The sequence below is a fragment of the Rhinolophus sinicus genome, chromosome 15, assembly GCF_057876585.1.
Source record: "Rhinolophus sinicus isolate RSI-liver-muscle chromosome 15, RSI-T2T, whole genome shotgun sequence".
NCBI lineage: Eukaryota > Metazoa > Chordata > Mammalia > Chiroptera > Rhinolophidae > Rhinolophus > Rhinolophus sinicus.
Window position 1 is genome coordinate 5,004,421 of NC_142515.1, and position 23,839 is coordinate 5,028,259.

At 46.2% G+C, this 23,839-nt stretch overlaps 1 protein-coding gene across 1 annotated transcript in view; it reads left to right on the forward strand.

Moving 5' to 3' along the window:
* ADAM12 (ADAM metallopeptidase domain 12) overlaps positions 1-23,839 on the forward strand; it is a 317,444-nt gene that overhangs the window by 200,736 nt on the left and 92,869 nt on the right. Inside the window, exon 5 of the mRNA XM_074338816.2 lies at positions 7,768-7,844. Within this exon, the coding sequence (XP_074194917.2) occupies positions 7,768-7,844 (77 nt within the window). The remainder of the gene's footprint in view (positions 1-7,767; positions 7,845-23,839) is intronic.

Below are 23,839 nucleotides of genomic sequence, written 5' to 3' on the forward strand. Positions count from 1 at the left end.
TGAGTTCTTAATCTTCAGAAATTCTATTTGGTTCTTTTTTAAAATTTCAATCTCTTTGGTAAAATGTTCATTTTGTTCTTTGATTGTGTTTCTGAGTTCATTAAATTGCCTGTCTGTGTTTTCTTGCATCTTGTTGAGTTTTTTCAGAACTGCAATCTTGAATTCTCTGTCATTTAAGTCACATATTCCCTTGTCTTTAAGTTCATTTTCTGGATACTTTTCATTTTCTTTCTGAGCTGTCTTACCTCGGTTATTCATGGCCATAAGTGATTTATTATTTCTCTTCCTAGACATCTGCAGGAGTGGGTTCTGCAACAGGTTGATAGGAAGAGGTCTTTCTTTTGTTTTCCAGTAGGTGTTTGTAGAGTGTTTTATTTTCTCTCTGACTGCAGCCTTTTATTCTCTCTCACACTGTAGTGTTACATTTTCTCTGCACTATTCCAGCTTCTCACAAAGCCCTGGAAAGTGGGCTTCTCCTCTGTGAACAGTTTGCCTGGGTCATAGGGCGCCGCCTCTGTGGGGGAATGTGGAGAGCTTCTGAAGTTCCAAAGCTCTTCCAGCACCAGATTCAGAGCCCGAATGTTTCAGCAGCTCTGTTTACTCCTGCAGGGATCCGCCTGCAGGAGTAGATGGGGACGGGGCAGGGTGGGTTGTAAGAGGTGGCCCAGAGCAATGGCGGCGACCACCACCACAACCAATCCTGCTTCCACAGCTCCCTCCCCTTTGCCAGAACTAGTTGGGCTGCAAATCTGTGTCTGCAGACCACAATTCTCAAAACTACAAATATTCTGTTCTTTTGATCTGACACTGCTACTGTTTCGCTTCTAGGACTGGGCAGGTGGGGGCGGGGTGAGCTCTGGGAGGGCAAGGAGGGGGCGGCTAGTCCCAGTGCCTAAGGCTTCCATTCAATGTAGCAGTGATGGCTTAAACCACCGTTTTCAGCCTTCTTCCCTCAGTCTTTTCTCTGAGGTCTCTGCCATGAGCGTTGGGTTCAGCCGTGTTATGTGCTGTCCCCTAGCCCTGTGGGCGATAAACGGAGCCCTGGGTCCAAGTTCTTACCTCTCCTGCAGCTGCGATAGTTCTGGGATGCAGCGACCTTGGAGCACTGAGCTAGGTCTGCGTCCTGTGCCTGCTCAGCCCCATCTCTGCACTTCTCCCTTCCCTCCTCCCCTGCTCTCGCAATTTGCCCACTTTTAGGTGAATTCAGTAGTGAGCGTCTTTGTCTTGTCCGTCTGCTGTGCTGGGAGTCCTTCATGGAGTTATAGTTGTTCAATTTGTTGTAAATTCCAGGGGAAATTTCGAGAGGCTCACCTCACACTGCCATTTTTATGACGTCATCCCACTGCTCTGGTTTAATGATTAGTTCACCATTCTTAACCACCCTGGAGCTTCTGTTTCCGCTTAAATCCCTCAAATATCATCATAATAGAATGAGAGAGTAGACTATGGGCAAGGAAAAGGTTGATCCACTGTGCTGAGAACTGAGTTCTTAGGAGGAGTAAGTCTCCATGAAATAGCAATTGGCTCCTTAGCTCTCCTGAGTCTGGCTTCCAAGCTTCTCCTGTCTATTTTGGAGCATTGATACAAAGTCCCACACCACATTCAAGATGATTTGGAGCTGAGTGAGGGAGGGTAAGAAAATCAGACTCCCTTCTCTAATGGGTCAGTGTCTCTCATACATGCTCATTCGTTCATTCTACAAAAGTTCACTGAGCCTGAGCTAGAGTCCACTGCAGAGGAAGTAGGCAGGTGGAAAGTAGAGCTTACGGCATGTTTTCGTGTTCCCAATCTGTAATGATGCCTTACATTTCACAGATTGCTTCTTCGGGTAATGTTTGTTTGATCCCTAAAACCTAGGGCGACAAGTGTCAATCTCATTTTACAGATGAAAAACTGAGACTCTGAGTCTCAAACCCCAAGACTTCTAACTCACAGTCAACCTAGTGACCTCACTATGGCAGATACACTGTGTCCAGGTCCCAAAGAGTGTGAACACAATTTCCTACACACATACTCTCTGCTGCAGAATTCCAGCACAGCAAAATAATGGGATGGCCCCTGAGGTTGGTCCTGTGTAGTCTCTTCACCCGACGTAGCTCTGTTAAAGGTCTGCCCTGAGACCTTTTGAATCACAAGGTCAGCCCATGTTTGTTAGCAATTTAACATAGAAAATTCCTTTCTAGTCCTCTGGGAGTTGGGTAACAGAATTTTGAGTTTACTTCCCATGTGGGTTAGACTTGAGAGCTACTATTTTCCAGCTCAAGAGTTTTTATTCCATCTTCCTCTTACCCACCATTATATTTGATGGATAGTATTAAACAGAAGGAACATTTATTTTACTGGAGTGGAGAAATGCATTAGGTTAAGTAATAAGTATATAAAATACATGGTTAGAGGTTTTGTAAAGGAAAAGATGTAATTCTGTGGTTGTGCATGTTTGGGACTATTTTCTGTGCTATGTTTTGCTGGTAGAAATAGAATGTATTAGATCAGCAGAACTGAATGAAGACGACTATGCTTATAGGACAAAGTCTTGGTACAGACATGAGCGTGACAAAAAGAAAGACACATCACAGCTCAAAATGCTTGAGGCAATGGAAAGGGGCTACAGTTTGGAAAAGTTTGCAAGTGTCATTGTTGTGATCAATAGATGCATGGACCCTGGGCCACAGACCTCCTAGTGTGATGGACACCTGCCATGTCTGTCACTGGTGTGGCCACATCCACATCCAACAGGACAAGTGTTTATGAATCCACAGACCTGGCAGGTGCCTGCCTCTTAGCATCAGTCCATGGGAGGCAACCTGTTCCTCGGATATGGGAACATACACTTACCTGGAGACCTTCCTGAGTGAGCACTGCTGTCCCCTGAAGATGATGCTGCCTGCACTGCTCCCCCTGCTTCCTCAGCCACCCCCAAAGGGGGTCATACCCCCCCCAGAGGGCGGAGGGTATGCCTCCTTCGCTCCCTGTAATCAAATTCCCCAAATCATTATGGGACACATGGTGTGATGAGCATGTCTTTCAGAGTTGAGAATTAATGTGATGACTTCCTACGTGATAAAAATGAAATCACATTTGTTTAAACATTTAGTGAATCATATGGAAAGAGAATGAAACTTCAGGAAATGGAAATTGTCCTGGCAAATCTGGAATTGGAGTTTTGGTAATTATGCTTAGCGATCAAAGACGTTAATTGCTTCTTCAATTAGTCAGTGAGCAATGGGCTTGCTAGTCCACTGTCTGAAGGAAAATGAAAAGTAGTCTTAGAGATAAGAAATAAGTCGTTAACTCTGGTCATGACCAAGAGAGGTAGGATTGTATCAGTACCAGCTTATGAGAGCTAAAATCTACCCCCTCCTCTTTTATGAGCAATACTTCAACCTAGTTGTTGAACTGAAAATTAATTTTGTAGTAATTTGTACTCAGCTCACACTTTAATGAGCTTATATGTCTGGGTATTTAATTTGAAAGTACACTTGATAAATAATCTATTAAAAATAAATTGAGACTGGAAATAAATGAGTTTGAAATTTCAGAGGTCAGTAATTAAGATTATAGTCACCATTTTGTTTTTTTCTTTTTTAACCAATACTTAGCTGCTTGTACCAACATTTCACATGCTCTAACAATGAGGCAATTTTATACCATATGGGACCCCCAAAAATATATAACTGTCAAAACTCAGTGATTCTGGTTACCCCGGCGGCCTACTCTAACATCAGCTGCTGTCCTTTCACTTTCTGACTTGTCTCAGCTCTGGCATGCCTGCTGGGTGCCCAGAACTGAAATCCCCTTACCCTGTGCAGAGTGGTCCCGGGAGCCTTTTAATCCAGTTACGTGATGCCCTTATATTTAGAAAATTATCACACCTCCCTTAAGTACCCAAGCTAGAGTTATCTAGAGACAGAGAGGGGACCATGGAGCCTTTCAGAAGTTATTTCACATGAAAGCTAAGGGGGCAGGCTGGCAGTAAGGTCCCCCACCGCCCAGCTAGTTGCCGGAAGGGCAGCCTGGGCAGGTGTTCCCCACGACTCTTCCTCATGCATTCTTTCCTAAGCCATGTGCTCACTGAAGAGGACACGCTGGCCAGGGGCTGGACAAGGCACTGTGAGTGTCATGCTCTCCCTGACTTGTACAGCCACGCAGAAATAACCCTGTGCCAGAGCTGCCACCCCTACCCCAAGACCACTGTCTTTGCCCATGCTTTCCCTCTGTGGGCAAGTCCCCTTCCCACCTTTGCCCCTGGACACCTAGCCATTCCATTCCTCAATGTTGGACTCAATGTTGGATGGGGGTCAAAAAGGAGACCACGAAACTTTCATTGTTTGTAGTTGATATAATCAAAAACACAAAAAATCCAAGATATGCTACAAACTATTAAGCTGATAAGATGGTTCAGCGAAGGGTCTGATACAAGATAAACTTAAAATAACAAAAGCTTTTCTTTACATTAAAAATTACCATGTGTAAGTTGTAATAGAAAAAAGATCCTATGCATGATATTAACAAACGTGTACCATACCTAGGCATCAGCCTAATGAAAACATTCTAATAGCCATATGAAAAAATAAACGAAAATTAGACTGGAGGACATAAAAATATCCTCATTACATGGAGAGACATACCATGTACATGAATAGGAAAACTCTTCATGATAAAACTACAAGTTCTTACTAAACTGACCTATACATTCAATGTAGTCCAAGCAGAAATCTCAATGGATTATTAGGGAGCTTAAAATTTTATTCTAAAACTCACCTGAAAGAGAAAATAGGCAACAATAGCCTACGACCTTTTGAAAAAGTGAATAGTACCCAAAGAAAACTTGCTCTCAATAAGAGTGCCAAGACAAATTGGGGAAAGAATAGTCTTTTAACAAATGGTGCTGGACATCTGGATATCTACATGCAGAAAAGAGTGAAATTGGGCTCCTACTCCAAGCCATCCACAAAAATCAATTCAAAGTGGATCAAAGATCTAAATGTAAGAACTAAACCTGTAAAACTCAGAAAAGTAAATCTTCATCACCTTAAGTCAGATAATGATTTTTTAGACATGGCACCTAAAGCATAAGCAACCAAAGAAAACGATAGCTTTTGTGCTTCGAAATACATGAGAAAGAAAGTGAAAAGACAACCCATAAAATGGGAGACAGTATTTGTAAATCAGATCAGAGGAGGGCCTAGTATACAGAATATATAAAGAAATCTTCTAACTCAACAATAAAAAGACAATAACCCAGTTTAAAAATAGGCAAAGGATTTGAATAACCATTCCTCCAAAGATGTACAGATGGCCAACAAGCATGTGAAAAGATGCTCAATGTCATTGGTCATTAGGACAATGAAATCAAAGCCACAGTGAGGTAGCACTGCGCATACACTAGAATAAACAGGAGGTGTTAGTGAGGATGTGGAGAATTTGGAACGCTCATGCATTCCTCCCATATACTATGAAGGTGAAATGGGTCAGCTGCTTGGGAAAACAGTTTGAGAGTGCTTCTACATTTAAACATAGAGTTACCGCATGATCCAGCAATTCCACTTGTAGGCATATACTCATATACCTACTTGTATCCCCAAGAGAACTGAAAACATATGTCCACACATAAACTTGTACACAAATCTTCACGGCAGCTTATCTTATAATAACCAATGGGTGGAAACAACGCAAATACCCATCTACTGATGAATGGAGAAATAAAATCTGGTATATCTATACAATGTAATTTTATTTGGGATAAAAAAGATTGAAGTACTGATACCTGACGTAACGGGAATAGACCTTGAAAACATGCTCAGTGAAAGAAGCCAGACACAAAGGCCACATACTATGATTCCACTGACACAAGATGAAATGAGTAGAGTAGGCAAATCCATAGAGACAGGAAGTAGATTAGGGGCTGCCAGTGGTTGGGGAGGGGGTCATGGGCAGTAACTGCCAACAGGCCTGAGGTTTCTTTTTGGAGTGATGACAATGTTTGGGAAATAGAGAGTGAGGGTGGCTGCACAATGTTATGAATATACTAAGACCCACTAATTGTGTGCTTTTAAAAGGTGAATTGTATGGTATGTGAATTGAATCTTAATACTCGGACATCAAAATGTACTCTAGATCAGTGGTAACTAAGACGGTGTGGTACCGGCACAGGAGTGGACAGATGGAGTGTGCCTCAGTGGAGTAGCTCAGGGAGTACAGAATTGAAGCCAAGTACGGATGTGGATATTCGATATGTGACAAGGTAGCATTTCAAATCAGTAAGAAAAAGAAAATGGTGGTGGAGAAGAACTGACTCATGGTTTGTGGGTAAAGTTAGATTTCAACCTCACACCCCCACAAAAATAAATTCCAGATAAAGAGCTAACTGTACGTCTATAGAAATAGAAGGAAATAAAGGTGGACCTATACATGCCTTGAAGAAAGCCACGTTACACACAACACAAAATGCATCAAGAGAAAGTTGGATACCTTTGACAATAAAAATTGGAAACTCTACAACAAAAAAATCATACATGAGTTAAGGAGATATCTCACATAATATCAGGCAAAGTAATAATATCCTGAAAATATAAAGAACTTCTGGAATCAATAAGGAAAGTCAAAATAACGTGTCCTGCACCACTCCCCGCTCCCTCAGTCAGATGCCTTTCAGATGAGCCCAGAATTTTGTCCTCTGCTCAGTGACAGAGATAATCTTGGCCCCTTTCTTATGGACGTCTTCAATTTCCTCGGCCACTCAGTGTTAGATGGTCCTCTTTCTTAGCAAACTCAAGGTGGTCTTCGCAATTTTGTTTCTGTTGGACAGACAACTGTATGCTAAGCCCTGTCTTGGAACAAGAGAATTACTATTGTTACGAGTGAAGCAGCTGTGTGCTAGCTAAGGCAGGCACACAGGCGGACGGGCTGAAACCCATGTCCACCTCAGGTTCACCTTAGAAGACGCAGCCCTTTGATGCCGGGACCACATGCCCCTGGCATTCAGAGGACTCAAATGAAGAGCGCTGAGTGTACCCACCCGTTGCTTGCCAGTCCACCACTTAGGGGCCACAACATAAACTTTGTTCAACAGTGAAATTAACCGTCATTCTAGACAGATAACCGTCTTCATTAAGGAAGTGCCATGCTGTGGTTTCTTTCTGCAAGCAGTGACATTATTAAAGAAGTGGATTATTGCAGGCATGTCACACGGGGACTTTTGTCGTAGACTTGGAAGATCTTTTGATTTTTCTTTCCTGCTGAGTTAGATGTTCCACTCTCAATCGGGCGATTCAGTGAGGTCCCCCCGTCTCCTTACCTCTCGCCCTCTCTCTCATCAGCTTCTCTGTTTTCATAACTCATAGATTTAGACCTCATTTTACTGCATTTCACCGTGTGTTTAAATACCCCATACATTTCCTCATCTCATTCCAGGAGACAATTTACATGAGGGTAAAGGGTGATGTCAGTGCGATTTTTCCTGCTGCTGCGTTTTGTCGAACATTCGGCATCAAGGCTTTTCTGAAGGGTGTTGGGGAGACGAGGCTGGAACTGCGGTGCATTTTAAAACCCTCTCGATAACCTCTAAGTAAATCAGATATTCTAGCCGTAGACCCTGACTGGGTCACATTGGGCTTATTTAGCACGATCTATTATGACGCCTGCTTGAATGTTTTATGCAAAAGACAATTCTATAGCTAGAAAAGAGTGAAGATGATCTGAGGCAGGTGGGTCACTGTGAGGGGGCAAGAAAACATTATGCCTGATCCGGCTCTCTCCTGCTTTCAGGGTCATTGTTACTACCACGGACATGTGCAAGGACATTCGGGTTCGATGGTCAGCCTCAGCACCTGTTCTGGTCTCAGGTAAGTGACCGTGAGGACGATGGCTCTGGCGGAAGTGGAAGCCCGGCAGACCACCTCTTCCTTTTCCTGTCCACGCGAAAGCAAATGACGGGCCACGCTTCCCGCTGGCCCCACACAAAAGGCCCTCCCTCGAGAGCTCCCAAGAGCACACCTCACCCAGGACCACCGTTTCTCTTTCCCGGCACTTTTGTCAGGGTTGTTCTCAGGCCTGGGATGCTAAGAGTGAGTGAACTGGCTGAGTCTCAGCATCCCAGAGTCCTGTGACTCTTTCATTCATGTGACTTTGATGCTTGACAATTGCCAGTGGTAAAAGATAGGACATTAGGTAGCGTCTGAGCTGCTTGCTTAGTAAACATAAAAAGGCCTCCTCTCATTAGGAGCCAAAGAAAAGGAACAAATTCAACACAGACCCAGATGTTTGAACACAGGCATGGAGAGCAAGGGCTTTGCTGCTAGGTTGTGGCCCGATGCAAGAAGCAGTCACCTTCCCACGGGGCAGGCCAACCCTGGTCTTTGCTCACAGCCCCTCCTTCCAGGTCACGGTTGACTCTTATGTCCCCAGGAAAAACAGTTTGTTTGATAAACTTCCAGCTGCCTCCGCCTTTTCATTGAATTTATTTATTGAGTTTGTGAACTGACAACTTGTATCCTCCCAGTCCTGCTTTGCTTTGGCCCGTGGCAGCAGAGTGGTTCTGTGGGAGGGAGGAGAAGGGCGTGAAGGGCCTGGGGACATGTGCCAGCTTGCGTCAGTCAGGTGCCTCCTGTGTCAGCAGTAACCGCTGCAGCTTTGTGAGTTCTGTGTGGGGTTGAGGGGAGTGAGTCTCTAGACACACAACACACATACCACACCACACACATGACAACACACACAACCCACGACATACCACACAGGACGCTCACTATGCCACACACGACATACCACACCACACACATGACAACACACACAACCCACGACATACCACACAGGATGCTCACTATGCCACACGCGACATACCACACGCGCACCTATCACAACACCTACGACATGCCACACACAACACACCTTACACAACTCACCACACATAACACTGCACACGCACAAGACACAAGTCAATCAATCTTTGCAAACGTAGTGAATGATGACTTCCCTGGCCTCATTAGGGTTTTCACAGCTGCCCGTGACAGACAGGCGCCTCCCTACAAGTCAACGGGGAACGGGCGCTCTTGCAAATCTTGCCTCATGTTGATCCTGACCCAGGGCAGGCATTTAACAAATATCCCTGAATTAACAAGTACTCACTTTGGCCACAGCCTTATTGACGGCACACATTTGTGGGTAAAAATCTCTGATGTGACATGGGACATCCGACTTTAGCAGGAGCCCCCTTTTAGCATCAAACATGGGTCCTTCCAAGCCACTGACCACACTGCATGACACAGGTCACCTGGACGGTGACCAGTGTGGAGCGAGGGTGTCTCTGTCGCAGGGTGTAGTCTTTCTGTGTTCGGCATCCTCTTTGGCTCCCACAGAACTGGTTCCTTCCTGGAACCATTGCCTAGCACGCCCCCTCCAAGCAGGCCGCGTCTCGTCTACCCGCCATGCTGTGCGTTTACGTGGTTTCCGGTTCTCACTGCACTGCGCCTCGAGGGTGCATTGAGCACGTGGCAGGAGTGCAGGCGCCTGGAAGAGGGCACGCGGCTCAGAGAGCCTCAGGCCCTCACTTTTCCTGCCACTTGTTCTTCACAGCATCTGCCCCAATTTCCACTGACCCTCAGAGTATGAGAGTTCTGTTTCCTCACATCTTCCCAGTCCTTGATATATCGGACTTATTTTTAAGTATTTACCATTGGGATCTAACAATGCATTAGCCGCCCTCATCAGTGGTTTCAGTTACCTGAGCTCAACGGGTCTGAAAATATTAAATGGAAAATTCCAGATGCAAGTAATGGATAAGTTTTAAATCACGCGCCCTCCTAAGTAGTGTGATGAAATGACAGGTGTCCCGCTCCTTCCCACCAGGACATGAGTCACCCCAGGCTGTAGGTGCTCCCGCCTGGTAGTCACTAAGTGGCCGCCTCAGTTATCAGATTCACTGTCATGGTATCATAAGGCTTGTGTTCAGGTCCCCCTTACTTTACTTAATAGTGGCCCCAAAGGCATCCACATAACTTTTATTATGGCATATTGTTATAATTGTTCTATTTTATTGTTAGTTGTTGTTAATCTCTTACTGTGCCTAATTTGTAAATTAAATTTCATCATAGGTATGTATATAGGGGAAAAAACATAACATGTTTATGGTTCGGTACTGTCTGTGGTTTCAGGCACCCACTGGGGGTCTTGGAACGTATCCTCTGTGGATAACAGGGGACTCCTGTGTGCACAAAAGCTAATCCTCCCCCACTTACTCCAGCCCCACTCAGGTGAGACGTGGCAGCAAACGCAGTATTCCCCTCCCTGCTTTCTCCTCACTCCTGTGCAGGCAAACACTCAGGCAGGGATTGGAGTGTGTATTTGTCTATTTTTATAAAATAGAGACACATCAAACACATCACTCTACAGCTTGCTTTTGTCCCCTGGCCCTGCCTGTCTCTCCACATCAGAAGATACAGACTTGAGTCTCTTTTTGTCTCATTTCAGTGAGTGTGTACACACACACACACACACACACACACACACACATTTCTGCATGTGTTACTTTTAAGAAGTTTTAATATCCCATTTACATTACCCGACTGAACTTTAAAACATCTGAGAATCTGATAAGCGAATGGAGCTGTGCTGTTGTTTGATTTGTGGCTCTCCAGTCATCCATTCAGTAAGCATTTCTTGAGCACTTCCCCAGTGCCAGCGCTGAAGGTGAGCCACGCAGGTGTCTACAGGAAGTATGTTGCTGGCAGAGGGTACAGTGTGTGGAAACCTCTGACACTTGCAGAGCAGCAAGGTGGCCGGTGTAGAGGGAGGGGAGCAGGGAGGAAAAGGCAGTGGAAGATGAGGTCAGAGGGGAAGTAGAACAGGAGGACCACGGGGGCCTTGAAGGCCACCAGATGGCCTTTGGCCTCTCTCCTGGCTGTGACAGGTGTCATAGGAGCTTTGAGCTGAGATCTGACTTAACATTTTCACAGGGTCAGTCTGGCTTTCGAGATAGAACTAGACTGCAGGGGATGTCTGCAGGAGCTTAGCTAGGCGCCTTCACAATAATCTCGATGAGAGATGGGGACCTGGACAAAGAGTCCAAGGATGTGGCCATGCAAGAGTCTAGAAACATTTTCAAAGCGTTAGGCAGGCGACTCTAGCACTTGCGTAAGCTTCTAACCATTGCCTTCTGCACCAGTGCTCTGTGTCTCAGACTCTCTCCCCTGAGGTAGCATAAGGCACTGACATACTCAAGGACCGAGTTCCTGCTACTGAATGAGGAAGCTGTGGGAAGGTCAGTGACTGGGTGGGGTCTCCAGTACACTTACAAGTCTAGACGATGATGGGAACAAGAGGAGGACAGAGCTTGGAAGTGATGATTTAGAGAAAGATGACGACTGCTCCTTAGCGAGGCACTGAGGGGCACAAGGGAAGGAATTAGGACAGCGAAGGATCTGGGAAGGCTGTTGGGGATGTGGTGTCCACGGGCGTCAGCCAGGTTTCAGCCAGACTGAAGGAGGTGAGGAGAATGGTCAGGAAAGGGTCGGGGACGGGGAGTGTGAGGATGGGCCATGAGCCCCAAGAACACGGCAGGAAGGTTTGCGGGGCAAAGGTACTGAGGGTGGAGTCAGAGGATTAGAGAGTTGTGTGGGGACAAGGGCTCAGTATTCATGGAGCACCAGGGCCCAGGCTCCTGGAGGAGAGAGATGATGGACAGATGGGGTCAGACCTGGTGGCCTCTGGGATGAAAGCGAATGACCAGCTTGAGATGGATGATCTGAGTCCGATGGATAGGCATTCTCTCCCTAGCACATGGTAGTCCGAGCAATGAACTAGCTGTGTGACAGTGGACAAGTCACTGGACTTCTCTGAGCCCCAGTTTCCTCGTGTTTAAAAATGGAGACCAAGTCTCTAGCTGAGATGGCAGCTTTGAAAATAAATGCAATGACCTATAGGGAAGCCCAGCCCTGTATCTGACCTCAAGTGAGCAGTCAGTGGAGAAACCATCAATCTATTGAGAATCTCACATTCTTTGGTTCCTGGATGGGGCCAGCCGGGCAGGTGTGTTCATGCAGTAGTACTTCTGGGTTAATCCCATGCAAAGCCACCCTGCTCCTAAGGGAACCAGAGTGAACACATACAGGCCATGGTGGCCAGGACCACACACCTGGAAATCACCATCACCCTACACCTGTGGTGGACCTGTTTGTTCTAAGGCCATTTATTGAAGGCTAGGTATTTCCAACCTTCAAGTTAACATAAAAAGCCAATGTGTGTAAAGAACAAAACAGCTCATTCAAACTGGCTTAAAGCCAGACAAAATGTGTAGACCCGTGCTACTAAAAACTCCTGAGGAGGCTTCAGGCGTGCTGGATCCAGGCCATAACTGATGCTGTCAGAGTCCTTTCTCTGTCCATCTCGAGCCTCTACTTTCTGCATTGGCTTCATTCTCAGGCAGGGTTTATTTTTGTGGTGACAAAGGGGCTGCAGGCAGCCCTAGGCTTACATCTTCAGACGGCAGGTAGACGAATGAGGGCCCTTCTTTCCAGCTCAGCAAAGAGCATGCATCTCGTTGGCCTGAGAGTCATGGGCCCTGAAACAATCACAGTGGCCAGTGGTGGGTACAGTGCTCTGGTTTAACATGTTATGAGGAAAACCAGTGAGCTTCTGCCAGGAGAAGGACAGGTGAGGCCGGGATGCTCAGGAACAAACAGGCGTCCTCCAACCGCAGCTTCCACACGATTATGAAGGAGTTTGGAATTATCAAAACTGAGATCAGGCATCAATGGAGGCATGCGGATTGGTCTGATAATTTACAGGTGATTTTCAGAGGGATAGCAAATTCTTGATGGCTGAAGAGAAAGGAGGTCTCTCCAAGGCAATTCTAATAGCTTCTTTTTTACAATCAATAAAACAATTTACAATCCAGTGACATAACTAATTAGCTTCCGAAATGAAAATGAACTGGGTAGAGTATTCCCAGAGTAATAGTCAAGTAGGACAAATCTGCCATCTGTGCTGGGCCATGCCCCTCGGTGGGTCACGTCTCCCGACCCTTCTTCCCAGGCCTGCCCCCCAGACGGGCAGGTAAACTATCAGGATGCCTCGTTCCTCCTGCACAGAGGGGTCGTCTCTGACCGGAGTGTGCAGCATGTCTGAGTCTCAGCATCTGCCAGGTCTTCAACACCTGGAGAACCTTCCCTCCCAGGCACCTGGCACAGACCATAATTTGGCTCAGAGGAATTCTGTGCCATACTTGTGGCTGGGATTTCCAGAAAAGTCAGAAGAGTAAGGGCTGTGTCGTGTGGAGTTGACCCCCAAGACGGGGTGAGAAGAGTATAATGGGGAACCTCGTGTGGGGCTGGTGCTCCTGAGGATTTTCACTTCCCAGATCTCTGAGCTGTTGTTACAAAAGCAGCAGACCGTGCATCAACAGAAAATTCCAGAGTTATGTAGTAAACTTGGTGATCTTGCAAGTGGAGAAGCCGACCAGACAGAAAGCTGCATGCCATCAGCTACTCACTGGCAGGAGACTGGAAGCAGGCTGGGAACAATGGGAAAAGGCAGCTCTGGTGGGACTGGCCTGGCCGATTCTGAGAAAGAAAGTAGGGATTAAAAATTACATTAAATATGAGGTGACCCCAAAATACATTCATATCTGGGAATGTGGAGGAAAACTCGAGTGTCCCAGGGGACGCGTTAATTAGAACCCAGCCGATTAGAGTTTTGCATCGAAAAAAACAGAGACGGACCATCCCTCATTGCTTCAAAAAGGCCTGGTCCAAGATGCGCAGGGAACAAAAACTGTCCTGGGACAGAGAAGAGAGGACGAAAGCAAGCAAGCATCCTCCTTCATCTGAAGCTTGAAGGGGAAAAGAGAAGGGGAGGAAAAAAGCCTAAGGCAGAAAGGGGGAGTTAAAGAGGAAACAGCTCCCTAAACAGAGGGAATGAAGTGCAAGGTGGAAACGGGGTTTCAAAGCAAGTGCAGCCATACAGTTGATTCTTCCTTTGAGAGGACTCCAAGTCAAATGGCAGTTCAGGCCATAAATTAACTTTGTACCGCATTGTATGTCTCCCCAAGATGCTCAGCACCCCCTCCCCCGCCCCAGAGTTTCCATGCAGTGCGCATGCTCCTCCTCCTCCATTCTGTCCTCATTTGCTCTTGCAGTTTGGTGCCTCCCCTCGGCCCCGCCCCCACGCTGGTGAGCGCCTGAGCCTCGCCGTGGGCGACCCCGTGTGCATATCTCAGCTCTGCTGTGCACTGACCGGAGGGCCTGTGTTGATGGCAGAGAATCCTGCTCCCGCCCTGGTGGCGCTAACCTGCTGTGTTTGTGATGGGACAGGTGTCCAGCCCTAGAGCATCAACGCAGCCGTGTCCCCGTGTCCTGATTTTTTCATGGACGCCACATCCCCACCCCCTCCCAGCTCCCAGGCTACAGCACGTGCTGAGCTGCCTCCCACCGTTTCTGCTGGTTCTCTTGCTCCGCCCTCTCGGTTCCTACTCAGATAGTCTGGCACCGAGAGTCTTGGGGGCTCACGGTGTTGGAATAAGCCTAGAGTTTTCCCATCACCTGTGGGCATGGTGCTTAAGACTAGGCTTCATTTCTTAAGGACCCACCTGTTTTAATACACGCAAGCCAAGCATTCACTTTTAATAGATGAGGCAACTAGAGCTGAAACTAGATACTGGGTGTAATAGTAATTTCACTTTTAAATGGGGTTTAGGATACCCTGTGGGGTGGTGCTGACAACCAGGGTATGTCAGACTTTATTACTCGTCATCACCGCTGTCATGAGGACAGGGGCAGGTGTCATTGCCATCGTTTTACAGAGCATCTGACTGAGGGCCTGAGGCGCAAGCATCAGGGGCCTCCTCCTCCTGTCACGTGATGCTGTCACCCCCCCCCCCTTCCCAGTCACAGCTGCCGTCTGGAGAGAGAGGCGGCCCCTGCAGTTACACAGGGCTTTTGCGTGGCCTCGCCTGATGCTCTCTAAAGCCATGGCAGGTACTGCATTCCTCAGACGATGGAGGAAGACGGGAAGACGGTGGAAGTGGCTTCCCCCTGGTCCCTCAGCTACAATGGGTAAAACTCCATCTTAAACCCAAGTCTCGCCGATTCCACATTTCATATTGGTTCCACTAAACCTTTTGCACAATTTGGATCCAACCTTCTTTTTCCATCATCCTCTACCCTGAGGAAATCTATCTATTCCAGCCACACTGTTCTCCAGCTGTTTCCCGAACATGCCCCACACGTCTTTATCTCACTGTCCCTCCATCTGGGACACAGTTCCCTCCCCACCTCTCATTTGGCTTTGGAAGCGTCACTCCACCAAGACCCAAATCAAATAATGCCTCCTCCATGAAGCCCACCCTGGCCTCCCAAATACCCCTCATTACGCAGCTCAACTCCACCTCCGGTTACATCACAGACAGCCCTTTGCTTATCGAGCGTAGTTCTGTCACTTAGCAGATGCTTCATTAGTATTTGTTTCCATCCCTGTCGTAAGGGTCTGTTGTCCCTTGTCGCATTTACAGTCGGGTATTGTGCCTTGCTGTCCTTTCACCCGCCCTGTTGTAAGAACATTTGTGATGCATTTCTTGTAGCTCTTGGCGCTCTTAGCACTGGCCTTGGATGTGGGCGACAGCACAAAATGCTTTTAAAAGTCCAATTAAGTCAAAACATTCAGCTATGAGTCTATTTGGTACCTGAATAAGTACATGCACACTTATATTCCTTTAAAGTCTTGTATTATTTTAAATGTGTATATAAAGTTTACAACACTAAATTTTATATAATGACATCAAATAAAACACAAAATGCAGGCATACTTCTTGTCCCCATACTGCTGAAAAGACACTCAGTCAACTTGTTTTCAAAGGGTAGACTTGCCCAGTATTACAGTCCATAGAATCAGAAATAACCATTATAATGAAAGTAATTATTTGCAACTTAGTGATCAGGGCAAACATAACCATGGTTTAAAAAAGCAAAACAAAACAAAACAAAACAAAAAAAGTTCTGCTTTGATACAGTGTTATTATCTACAATTTTAAAAGCAAGTTGAATTGACCCACTTGAAGAAATTCACCAGAAATCTCAGCTGAGAAAGTAGAAAGAAAAGAATCAGGAGGAAAACAAGGCAGAGGGAGAGGCAAGAGCTGGGAATGAGCTGAGCCTTCCTGCAGGGCCGGGTACGACGGACCCCTTGTGATCAGCTCCCTCCCCGGCACCGCAGAGCTCGACTGTCTGTGTTCACTGACCGGGATAGATATGTATTTTCCAGATCTCATAGCTCATCCTAAATGGCCCGCAACAAAGTTGTCTAAAGAGCCAAAAAGTCACAGAGATGACCTTGACCGTTTTCCTGTCTGCTAGACCGTGAGCTCCAAGAAGGCAGGGCCCGGGGCCCAACCTAACAGTGCCTAGAACCTGGCGCGTTATAGGCGTTCACTAAATATTGGTGGAATGATACGCTCTCCGCAAGCCATCAAGTGGTCGATGAAAGTTGATCCCAGGCAATGTGAATTTTTAAAACATCTTTAGAGTGCAGTAGATCATATTGAGGGAGAAATTAGCTTAGAGAGGCTGTAAAGTCAATTTGACCTTGACTTCTGTGCTGTGACTCTCTTTCCTCAGCTTCTATCGGGCTGGCCAATGCTGGGTCCCCTCTGGCCACGCCATCTCTGGCGAGGGTTCTGTACCGCCCTTCTTCTTCGTGCCTCTTCCTCCCATAGAGATCCTCATTCCATCGTCCTGTGGAACCATCCGGGGAAGCCACTTCTGGGTTGGGAGCCCATCTGTGCTGTCTCCACACTGAAGGATCCCAAGGTCAAGGCACAGCTCCCCCCAGGCCCCAACCTCACCCAAAACTGCAAATGCCTGAATCCAAGCTCCTCTGGGCCCCTAGACCGGCTCCCCTCCTGACTTATTTCCATGAAAGACCCAGCCTATCTCAGGCTCATGAGCTTGTCCCCCGGGGAACGTGGATAACCTCCCTCCTGCACCAGCCCCCCCCCACTCCCCCACAGCATCTCTCCCATACATCTCTTCTTTCACATTTCCCCGTCACCACCCTAGATCAACCCTCACTCCAAGATTTTTAAATTGCCTCCCACCCATGCTTCCTGCCTCCACCCTTCCCTTCACAGCCATCCTGCACATTCCAGAAGGTCATGTTTCAAAAATACCGCTTGATCCTATCGTAAGTCCTGCCATCCCTCTGCACTGAAAACCCCATGGCTCCCTGCGGCCTCCACGTCCAAGCCTGTCTTTCACTCACAGGCTTGTTCAACAATATCCCCAGAGACATCCGGTGATCACCTCCTCACGGACAGATCGCCTTCTGACTGTGCCAATTACAGTGCTGGTGCTGGGAAATGAAACTAAGGAGAAGTCTCCCTGGGCGCAGAGCGTGGCCAGACATCATTGTAATACGTGCAGGGGAGCCGGAAGTCGGTGTGCATAAGGCCACGTGAGACACTCAGCAGGTTCCCGAACATGGGAATCCTGTTGGCATTCAGGCTCACCTGGACCTCAAAGGTTATGCATCAGCCTGGAAGGTCATTCTAGCCGAGGGCTGCCCAGGAACAGGGCAAGGCCTTCAGATGGGGACACAGAGGAACAGAACAGAGCCCTAGTCCCAAAGTAGCTGGCATCCTGCAAGGCCGGAGGGGTGGCCACCAGCAGTTCCAAGACAAGGAGCAGATGGATTCAGCAACGGCCCTGGCATAGACGTAGGAAAAGGCAAGGAAGGAAGAGACAGCAAGAGCCCAGGCCTGGCAGCTGGAACTTGACGTCTGTCGGAGGCAGTGTTCTCGCCTGCATGAAGCGTGTGTGGGCGAGTCAGAGATGAGGCCACACGTGCAGCCTGAAGCCCAGATAAAGATGGAGGCAGAGGACGGAGCCGGAAGGGCCAAGCCTTCCACTTACTACCCAAGTCCCGAGCCCCACCTTCCTTCTGAGGCTCCTGCTGTCCTCTGCACGTGCCCTGACACACGTGTCCACTGCATCTCTGGGCACACTCTGACCTTTCTGCCACCTGCACTCATGCTTCTCGGAGGCCACTCACCTGGCCCCCATGCTCCCCACGTCTCCAAGTCCTCTCCAGTCACCAGAACTCCCTTCACGGCCCCTGTTCCACGTGGGCCATGTACCAACCCTGCTTCTGTCAGTGCTCGGCTGACCGCCCCACCCGGCGTAGCTCTGAGTTGCTGTGGCATTTCAGAAATCAGCAGCACCCTTCCCAGCACAAGTCCTTGGTAACTGAGGAGAAGGGGCTGACCGGCCCGCATGGCCAAGGACACGGGCGCGGGCCCAGGAGCCGGGTCCATCTGGGGCATCCTGGCTCTGCCACTGACCAGCTGTGTGACTGTGTGAGTTTCCTAGGGCTGTCAAAACAGACGACCACAAACTGGGTGGCTGAAAGCAACAGAACTTGGTTCTCTCCCAGTTCTGGGGGCCAGAAGTCTGGAATCAAGGTGTTGGCAGGGCTGGTTCCTTCTGGAGGCTCTCGGAGAGAGTCTGCTTCAGGCCTGTCTCCTGGCGGCATCTTGAAATCCTCGGCGTCCCTTGTAGCGGTGTCACAACGGTTTCTGCCTCCATTCTCACGTGGCCCTCACCCCCATGTCTCTGTGTCTTCTCCTTTTTCAATCTCTTATCAAGACACATGTCATTGAATTTAGGGCCCATTCTACATCCAGAATGATCTCATCGTGAGATCCTGAACTTAGTTGCATCCACAAAGGTCCTTTTTCCAAGTGTCACATTCACAAGTTCTGAGGGTTAGGACTGGGGCATATTTTGGGGGGTGTCAGGAGGGGGTGGGACACTCTTCAACCCACTACAGTAACCTGAGGCTCTCATCATTGGCTTCCTGTTTGTTAGATGGGCTCATAGTACCTGCTTTACAGGATTGCTGTAAATTACAGCAAATGATACACTCAAGATCCTGGCTCCTGAGGCCCAGGGACGGTGAGGAGTGACTGCTAATGGCACCGGGTTTCTTTGGGTGATGATGAAAATGTGCAGGAATGAGAGAGTGATGCTATCTGCACAACTCCGTGAACATATTAAAAATCCTTGGATTGCACGCATTAATAGAGTGAGCTTAATGGTATGTGAATTATTTTTCGATAAAGCTGTTATTTTAAAAAGGAGCATGAATGAGGGTAGTCTTTTCATAAGTTATAGCTGCTATTATTATGGAGGTATCTTAACATCTTTTATAATAGCTTAACACTTTACCTCTTTTGTCATGCCTCCAAACCTGGTTTCAAATTACATTTGAAATGGGAGCCGTGGGTGAGATGTCTTTTTTTTTTTCTTTATTAAATTTATTGGGGTGGCAATTGTTAGTAAAATTACATAGATTTCAGGTGTACAATTCTGTATTACGTCATCTATAAATCCCATTGTGTGTTCACCACCCAGAGTCAGTTCTCCTTCCATCACCATATATTCGATCCCCCTTACCCTCATCTCCCACCCCCCACCCCCCACCCCCCTTACCCTCTGGCAACCACTAAACTATTGTCTGTGTCTATGAGTTTCTGTTTCTCATTTGTTTGTCTTGTTCTTTGAGATGTCTTGATGTGATCCCCAGAGCGAGCCCAGTGCTGTGCCCCTGAGAGGGGCTGCTGGATATTTGTTTCGATGGTACATGAATAGTTCACACGGAAATCGCTTATTGGAAATAAGCCCCACGGTGCTCATCCTCGAATGTTCACCAGTGTTGTTGCCATCACTGTGTGTCAAACATATATGAGGGGGCATATTACTGTCACCCATGAGCTCCTCCAAAAAGAGGCTGAAATGAAATTCATGCCCACTGTATTTCTAAGTTAGGATTGTCAGCGTGATATTGAGAGTGAAGCCTTTTTAAAGAACATTAACTTAGCAGCTGAACACAGAGCTAGCCAGGATAATTCATATATTCTAATCATTATCTTATTACAGGTCGTTAAAAACCCATGTGCTACTGTCCTTTTCTGGGACTACAATAAGAACAACAACGTTAAGCAGCACTGGTGCCTATTGTACCATTGCTTCGGAGATTAAAAACTGAATTTTAAGAAAGGCAAAAACTTATCTTGAAGAAATGTAGCTCTCCTGAGTTTTCACTGTGAAAGATCACGAAATCGGCTTAAAATTGTAATCAATTCTTCTTCGTGTTCATTGATGGGAACGACAACGGGATTTCAGAACTTTAAGTAAGGCGGCCTGTTTTCAAAGCAGCAGCTCCATGTCTCTGGCCGCTTTCCTTTCGACTTCTGCCTCCGTCACACTCGTCCCTGTTCCAGGCTGCACATATATCCCTCTTAAAACAGCACTGGAGGGAGCCAGGAGAACGTGGGGGTTGAAAAGCCCAAGTCTTGGACACAGGGCACAGATTGGGTCCCAGCCCTGCCTTGTGCCACCTTCCTGCCCTTGACAGTGGGGAGAGTGGCCAGAGTTTCAGCTAGGTGGGGTCCTTGGGTAGTAAATGTGTTGGGCACAGCCCAGACCCTGGCTCCCAGGCAGAGCACTATAAGGGGTGGCCCTCAGCACCTCCAACCACCTCTTTCTCTTCTGCTCCCCCCATTGCAATTCACTGCCGCAGAACTTGGACTCACCCCTCCCCGTGACGGCCGGTCCATCACCCTCCCAATCCTAACCTCCCCCTACAGAAGGTATTCCCAGTCTTCATCTTTCTCAAACATTTCCCAAACTGTCTTCTAACCTTTCTCCTCTCACTCTACCAAGGGGAAAAGAACCCCACTTTCCAAGTCTGCTGGATTTAAATTCCAAACTCTGAGATACTTCCAACTCCAAGTTTACAACTAAATATCTATGACATTTAACTTAAATCACATTCACTTATCTAGCTTAGGGTCAGAAGGGCTGTGAGAACATCAAAATTTTACATCTCCAAAACGCTGGATCCTTGAATTTTGTGTCCACTGTGGTTTCCAGCGCTTTCTAGGGCTCAATGATTAATTATACCCAAGACAGTCTAACGCAATTATTTAATTAAGCTGTATTACAGGCTGCCAGTTGTTCGGAGCAAAGGGAAAGCCTTCACCCCAATTTCTCAACATCTGGCCTTTGGATGACTTAAAAGATAAAAGGAGATATGAGAACATTTTTATGACTAAGTAATAGTTTCTAGAAATTTTCCATTAAACTTTCTCCATAATTCGCTTCTCGTGATTAGAACTTGGTGACATGTTTTACTGTAAGTGTTCAGCTTATTTAAACCCAATGCAAAATAAAAAATGTTGTAATGCCACATAAAATGTTGGTGCCATTTTCTTTTTTAGGGCAGGAAAGTCGGTTTTCTAGCAGATCTCTGTTTTCCCTTCAAGTGTGTTCATTTTCCACTTTCCTCTGGCCTGTTTTTTGAAAGTTCTCTTTCTCAATTTAGGCTTTTAAAAATCAACTTTAATAAACAAAAAAAGTTGATGACCAAAGTCATGTCTGTATGATCAACTTGGAGGTACCCAAAAACATTAGTTAGGGGGTGGGAGAGTGGTAGGAGGCAGAGAACATGAGCGAACAGCTATATATGATGACTTTTTAATCAATCTGTGGGATTTGAAAATAGCCAAAAATTCTTCAGTTAGTCCAAACCACACTGGCTCCCCATCGCTCAACAGTTAAGTGTTATGAGTGTTGGTAACACCCAGCTGGGCTCTCCTGTGGTTTCTAGTCGTCCCATATTTCTTAGTGCTGTCTTCTCGGTTTGGGTGTGAGCATTCTGGGTACAGTTTCTCCCACTACCTAGAACACTTCACATAACAGGACTGGTGGTGTGAACCAGTTGGATAATAATGAATTGATCTGTGTGTGTGTTTGCACCAGTTGTGTTCCAAAGAAATATTTGACTACTTCAAACATCTTCCTTCTATACTATTTGAGTGTTGAAATGCTGTCATTCTATTAAAATTTAAGAATGATGAAATAGTCACCTATAAGTGGGCCATCAATAAGCACAGGATGAATGAATGACTGAAATAAATGAGCAATAATGAATGATGTAGGAACACCTTACAAGGTCCCCCCCTTTGGAAACTAGCTCAGTTTGTCTTGAGGAAAATAATGGAGCACCCAACTTTGTCAACAATTTCTTCCGGATTAAGGGACACTCAAACCTCTGGGTTGATGCAATGTAAGTGTTAGAACTGAAAACCTAAACCCGGGGCCCATGGACCTCATCCACACTCCTGAGTCTCCTGACTTATCTGCAGATACTGTGGGTATATGTATATGGGAATTATGCTGAGAGTATAAGGAGGTCCATATCTCAAAATGGTTGAGTCACTGTATTAAAAGTATCTATTTACCGTTTCTCCCAAGAGGACAGACAGCCAACAGACACATTAGAAAGAGGCTCCACATCACTAATCATCAGGGAAATGCAAATTAAAACCACAATGACAGATCACCTCACACCTGTCAGAATGGCTATCACCAATAAATCAATAAGCAAGTGCTGGCGTGGATGTGGAGAAAAGGGAACCCTCATGCACTGTTGGTGGGATTGCAAACTGGTGCAGCCACTGTGGAAAACAGTATGGAGGTTCCTCAGAAAATTAAAAATAAAACTACCTTATGAGCCAGCAATTCCACTCCTGGGTATATATCTGAAGAAATCCCAAACAGTAATTCAAAAATATATCTGCACCCCTATGTTCATTGCAGCATTATTTACAATAGCCAAGATGTGAAAGCAACCTAAGTGCCCATCAGTAGACGATTGGATAAAGAAGTGGTACACATATACAATAGAACGAAATCTTGCAACAACGTGGATGGACCTAGAGGGTTTTATGCTAAGTGAAATAAGTCAGACATAGAAAAATACCATGTGATCTCACTTATATGTGGCATCTAAAGAACAAAATAAATGAACAAACAAAACAGACACATACTCATAGATACAGAGAACAAACTAATGGTTGCCAATAGGAGGGGGAGTTGAGAGGCAGGGCAAAAAAGTGAAGGATTAAGAAGTACAAATTGGTAGTTACAAAATAGTCACAGGGATGTAAAGTACAGCATAGGGAATATAGTCAATAATATTGTAATAACTATGTATAGTGCCTGGTGGGTACTAGATTAATCGAGGGGATCATTTCATATATAAATGTCTAACCACTATGCTATACTCTGGAAACTAATATAATATTGAATGTCAACTATAATTGAAAAATAAAAAAGGAAAATGTGTTCTTACAATCAGATGAATTTTGCATGAAAATTGTATGCATTTTTATAATGGAGAGATTGTGATCACCTTGCTGGACAATGGAACCTGCCAGATGTATGGGAAGCCTTAGCGCAGCTAGTTTTCTATTACCCCAATTGCCATTTCTGCAAAGAAAATTCTTCCTTCAACATCAGAAAGAGCCTTTTAAATTAAGGTGCTTTACAATCCCGCTTGGAAAAGAGAAACAAAACCTTCAGACAGGCCACGGTTCTCTGTCACGTGAAGGAAGCTGACTGCCCATTTCCAGGAGGCAGGACACAGCCGAGCTCCATACATGCATCGAGCTCCATGGCCTAATGCCACCTTCTGTCTCTGCAAGGCAGGATGTTTAGCAAGTTGGTCCGTTTTTAAAAAGAATTTATACTTTTATTCCCAAATCTAAATATGAGCTCAAGGGGGTTTGTTTAGTTATTGTCAATCCCAGAAGTATACAGAGGGGGGCAAAAAAATGTATACACATTTTAAGAAAGGAAAACTGTATTAAAATTGTAATACTCAATGTTTACCGATAACAAAAGATGAATACAAGTCACGTTTGACTTCTGCAATGACAAGAGGTGCTCAAAGTGGCTCCCATCAGCATCTAGACACGTCTGATTACGGCGAACTACTGTTTGAGTAACACTGA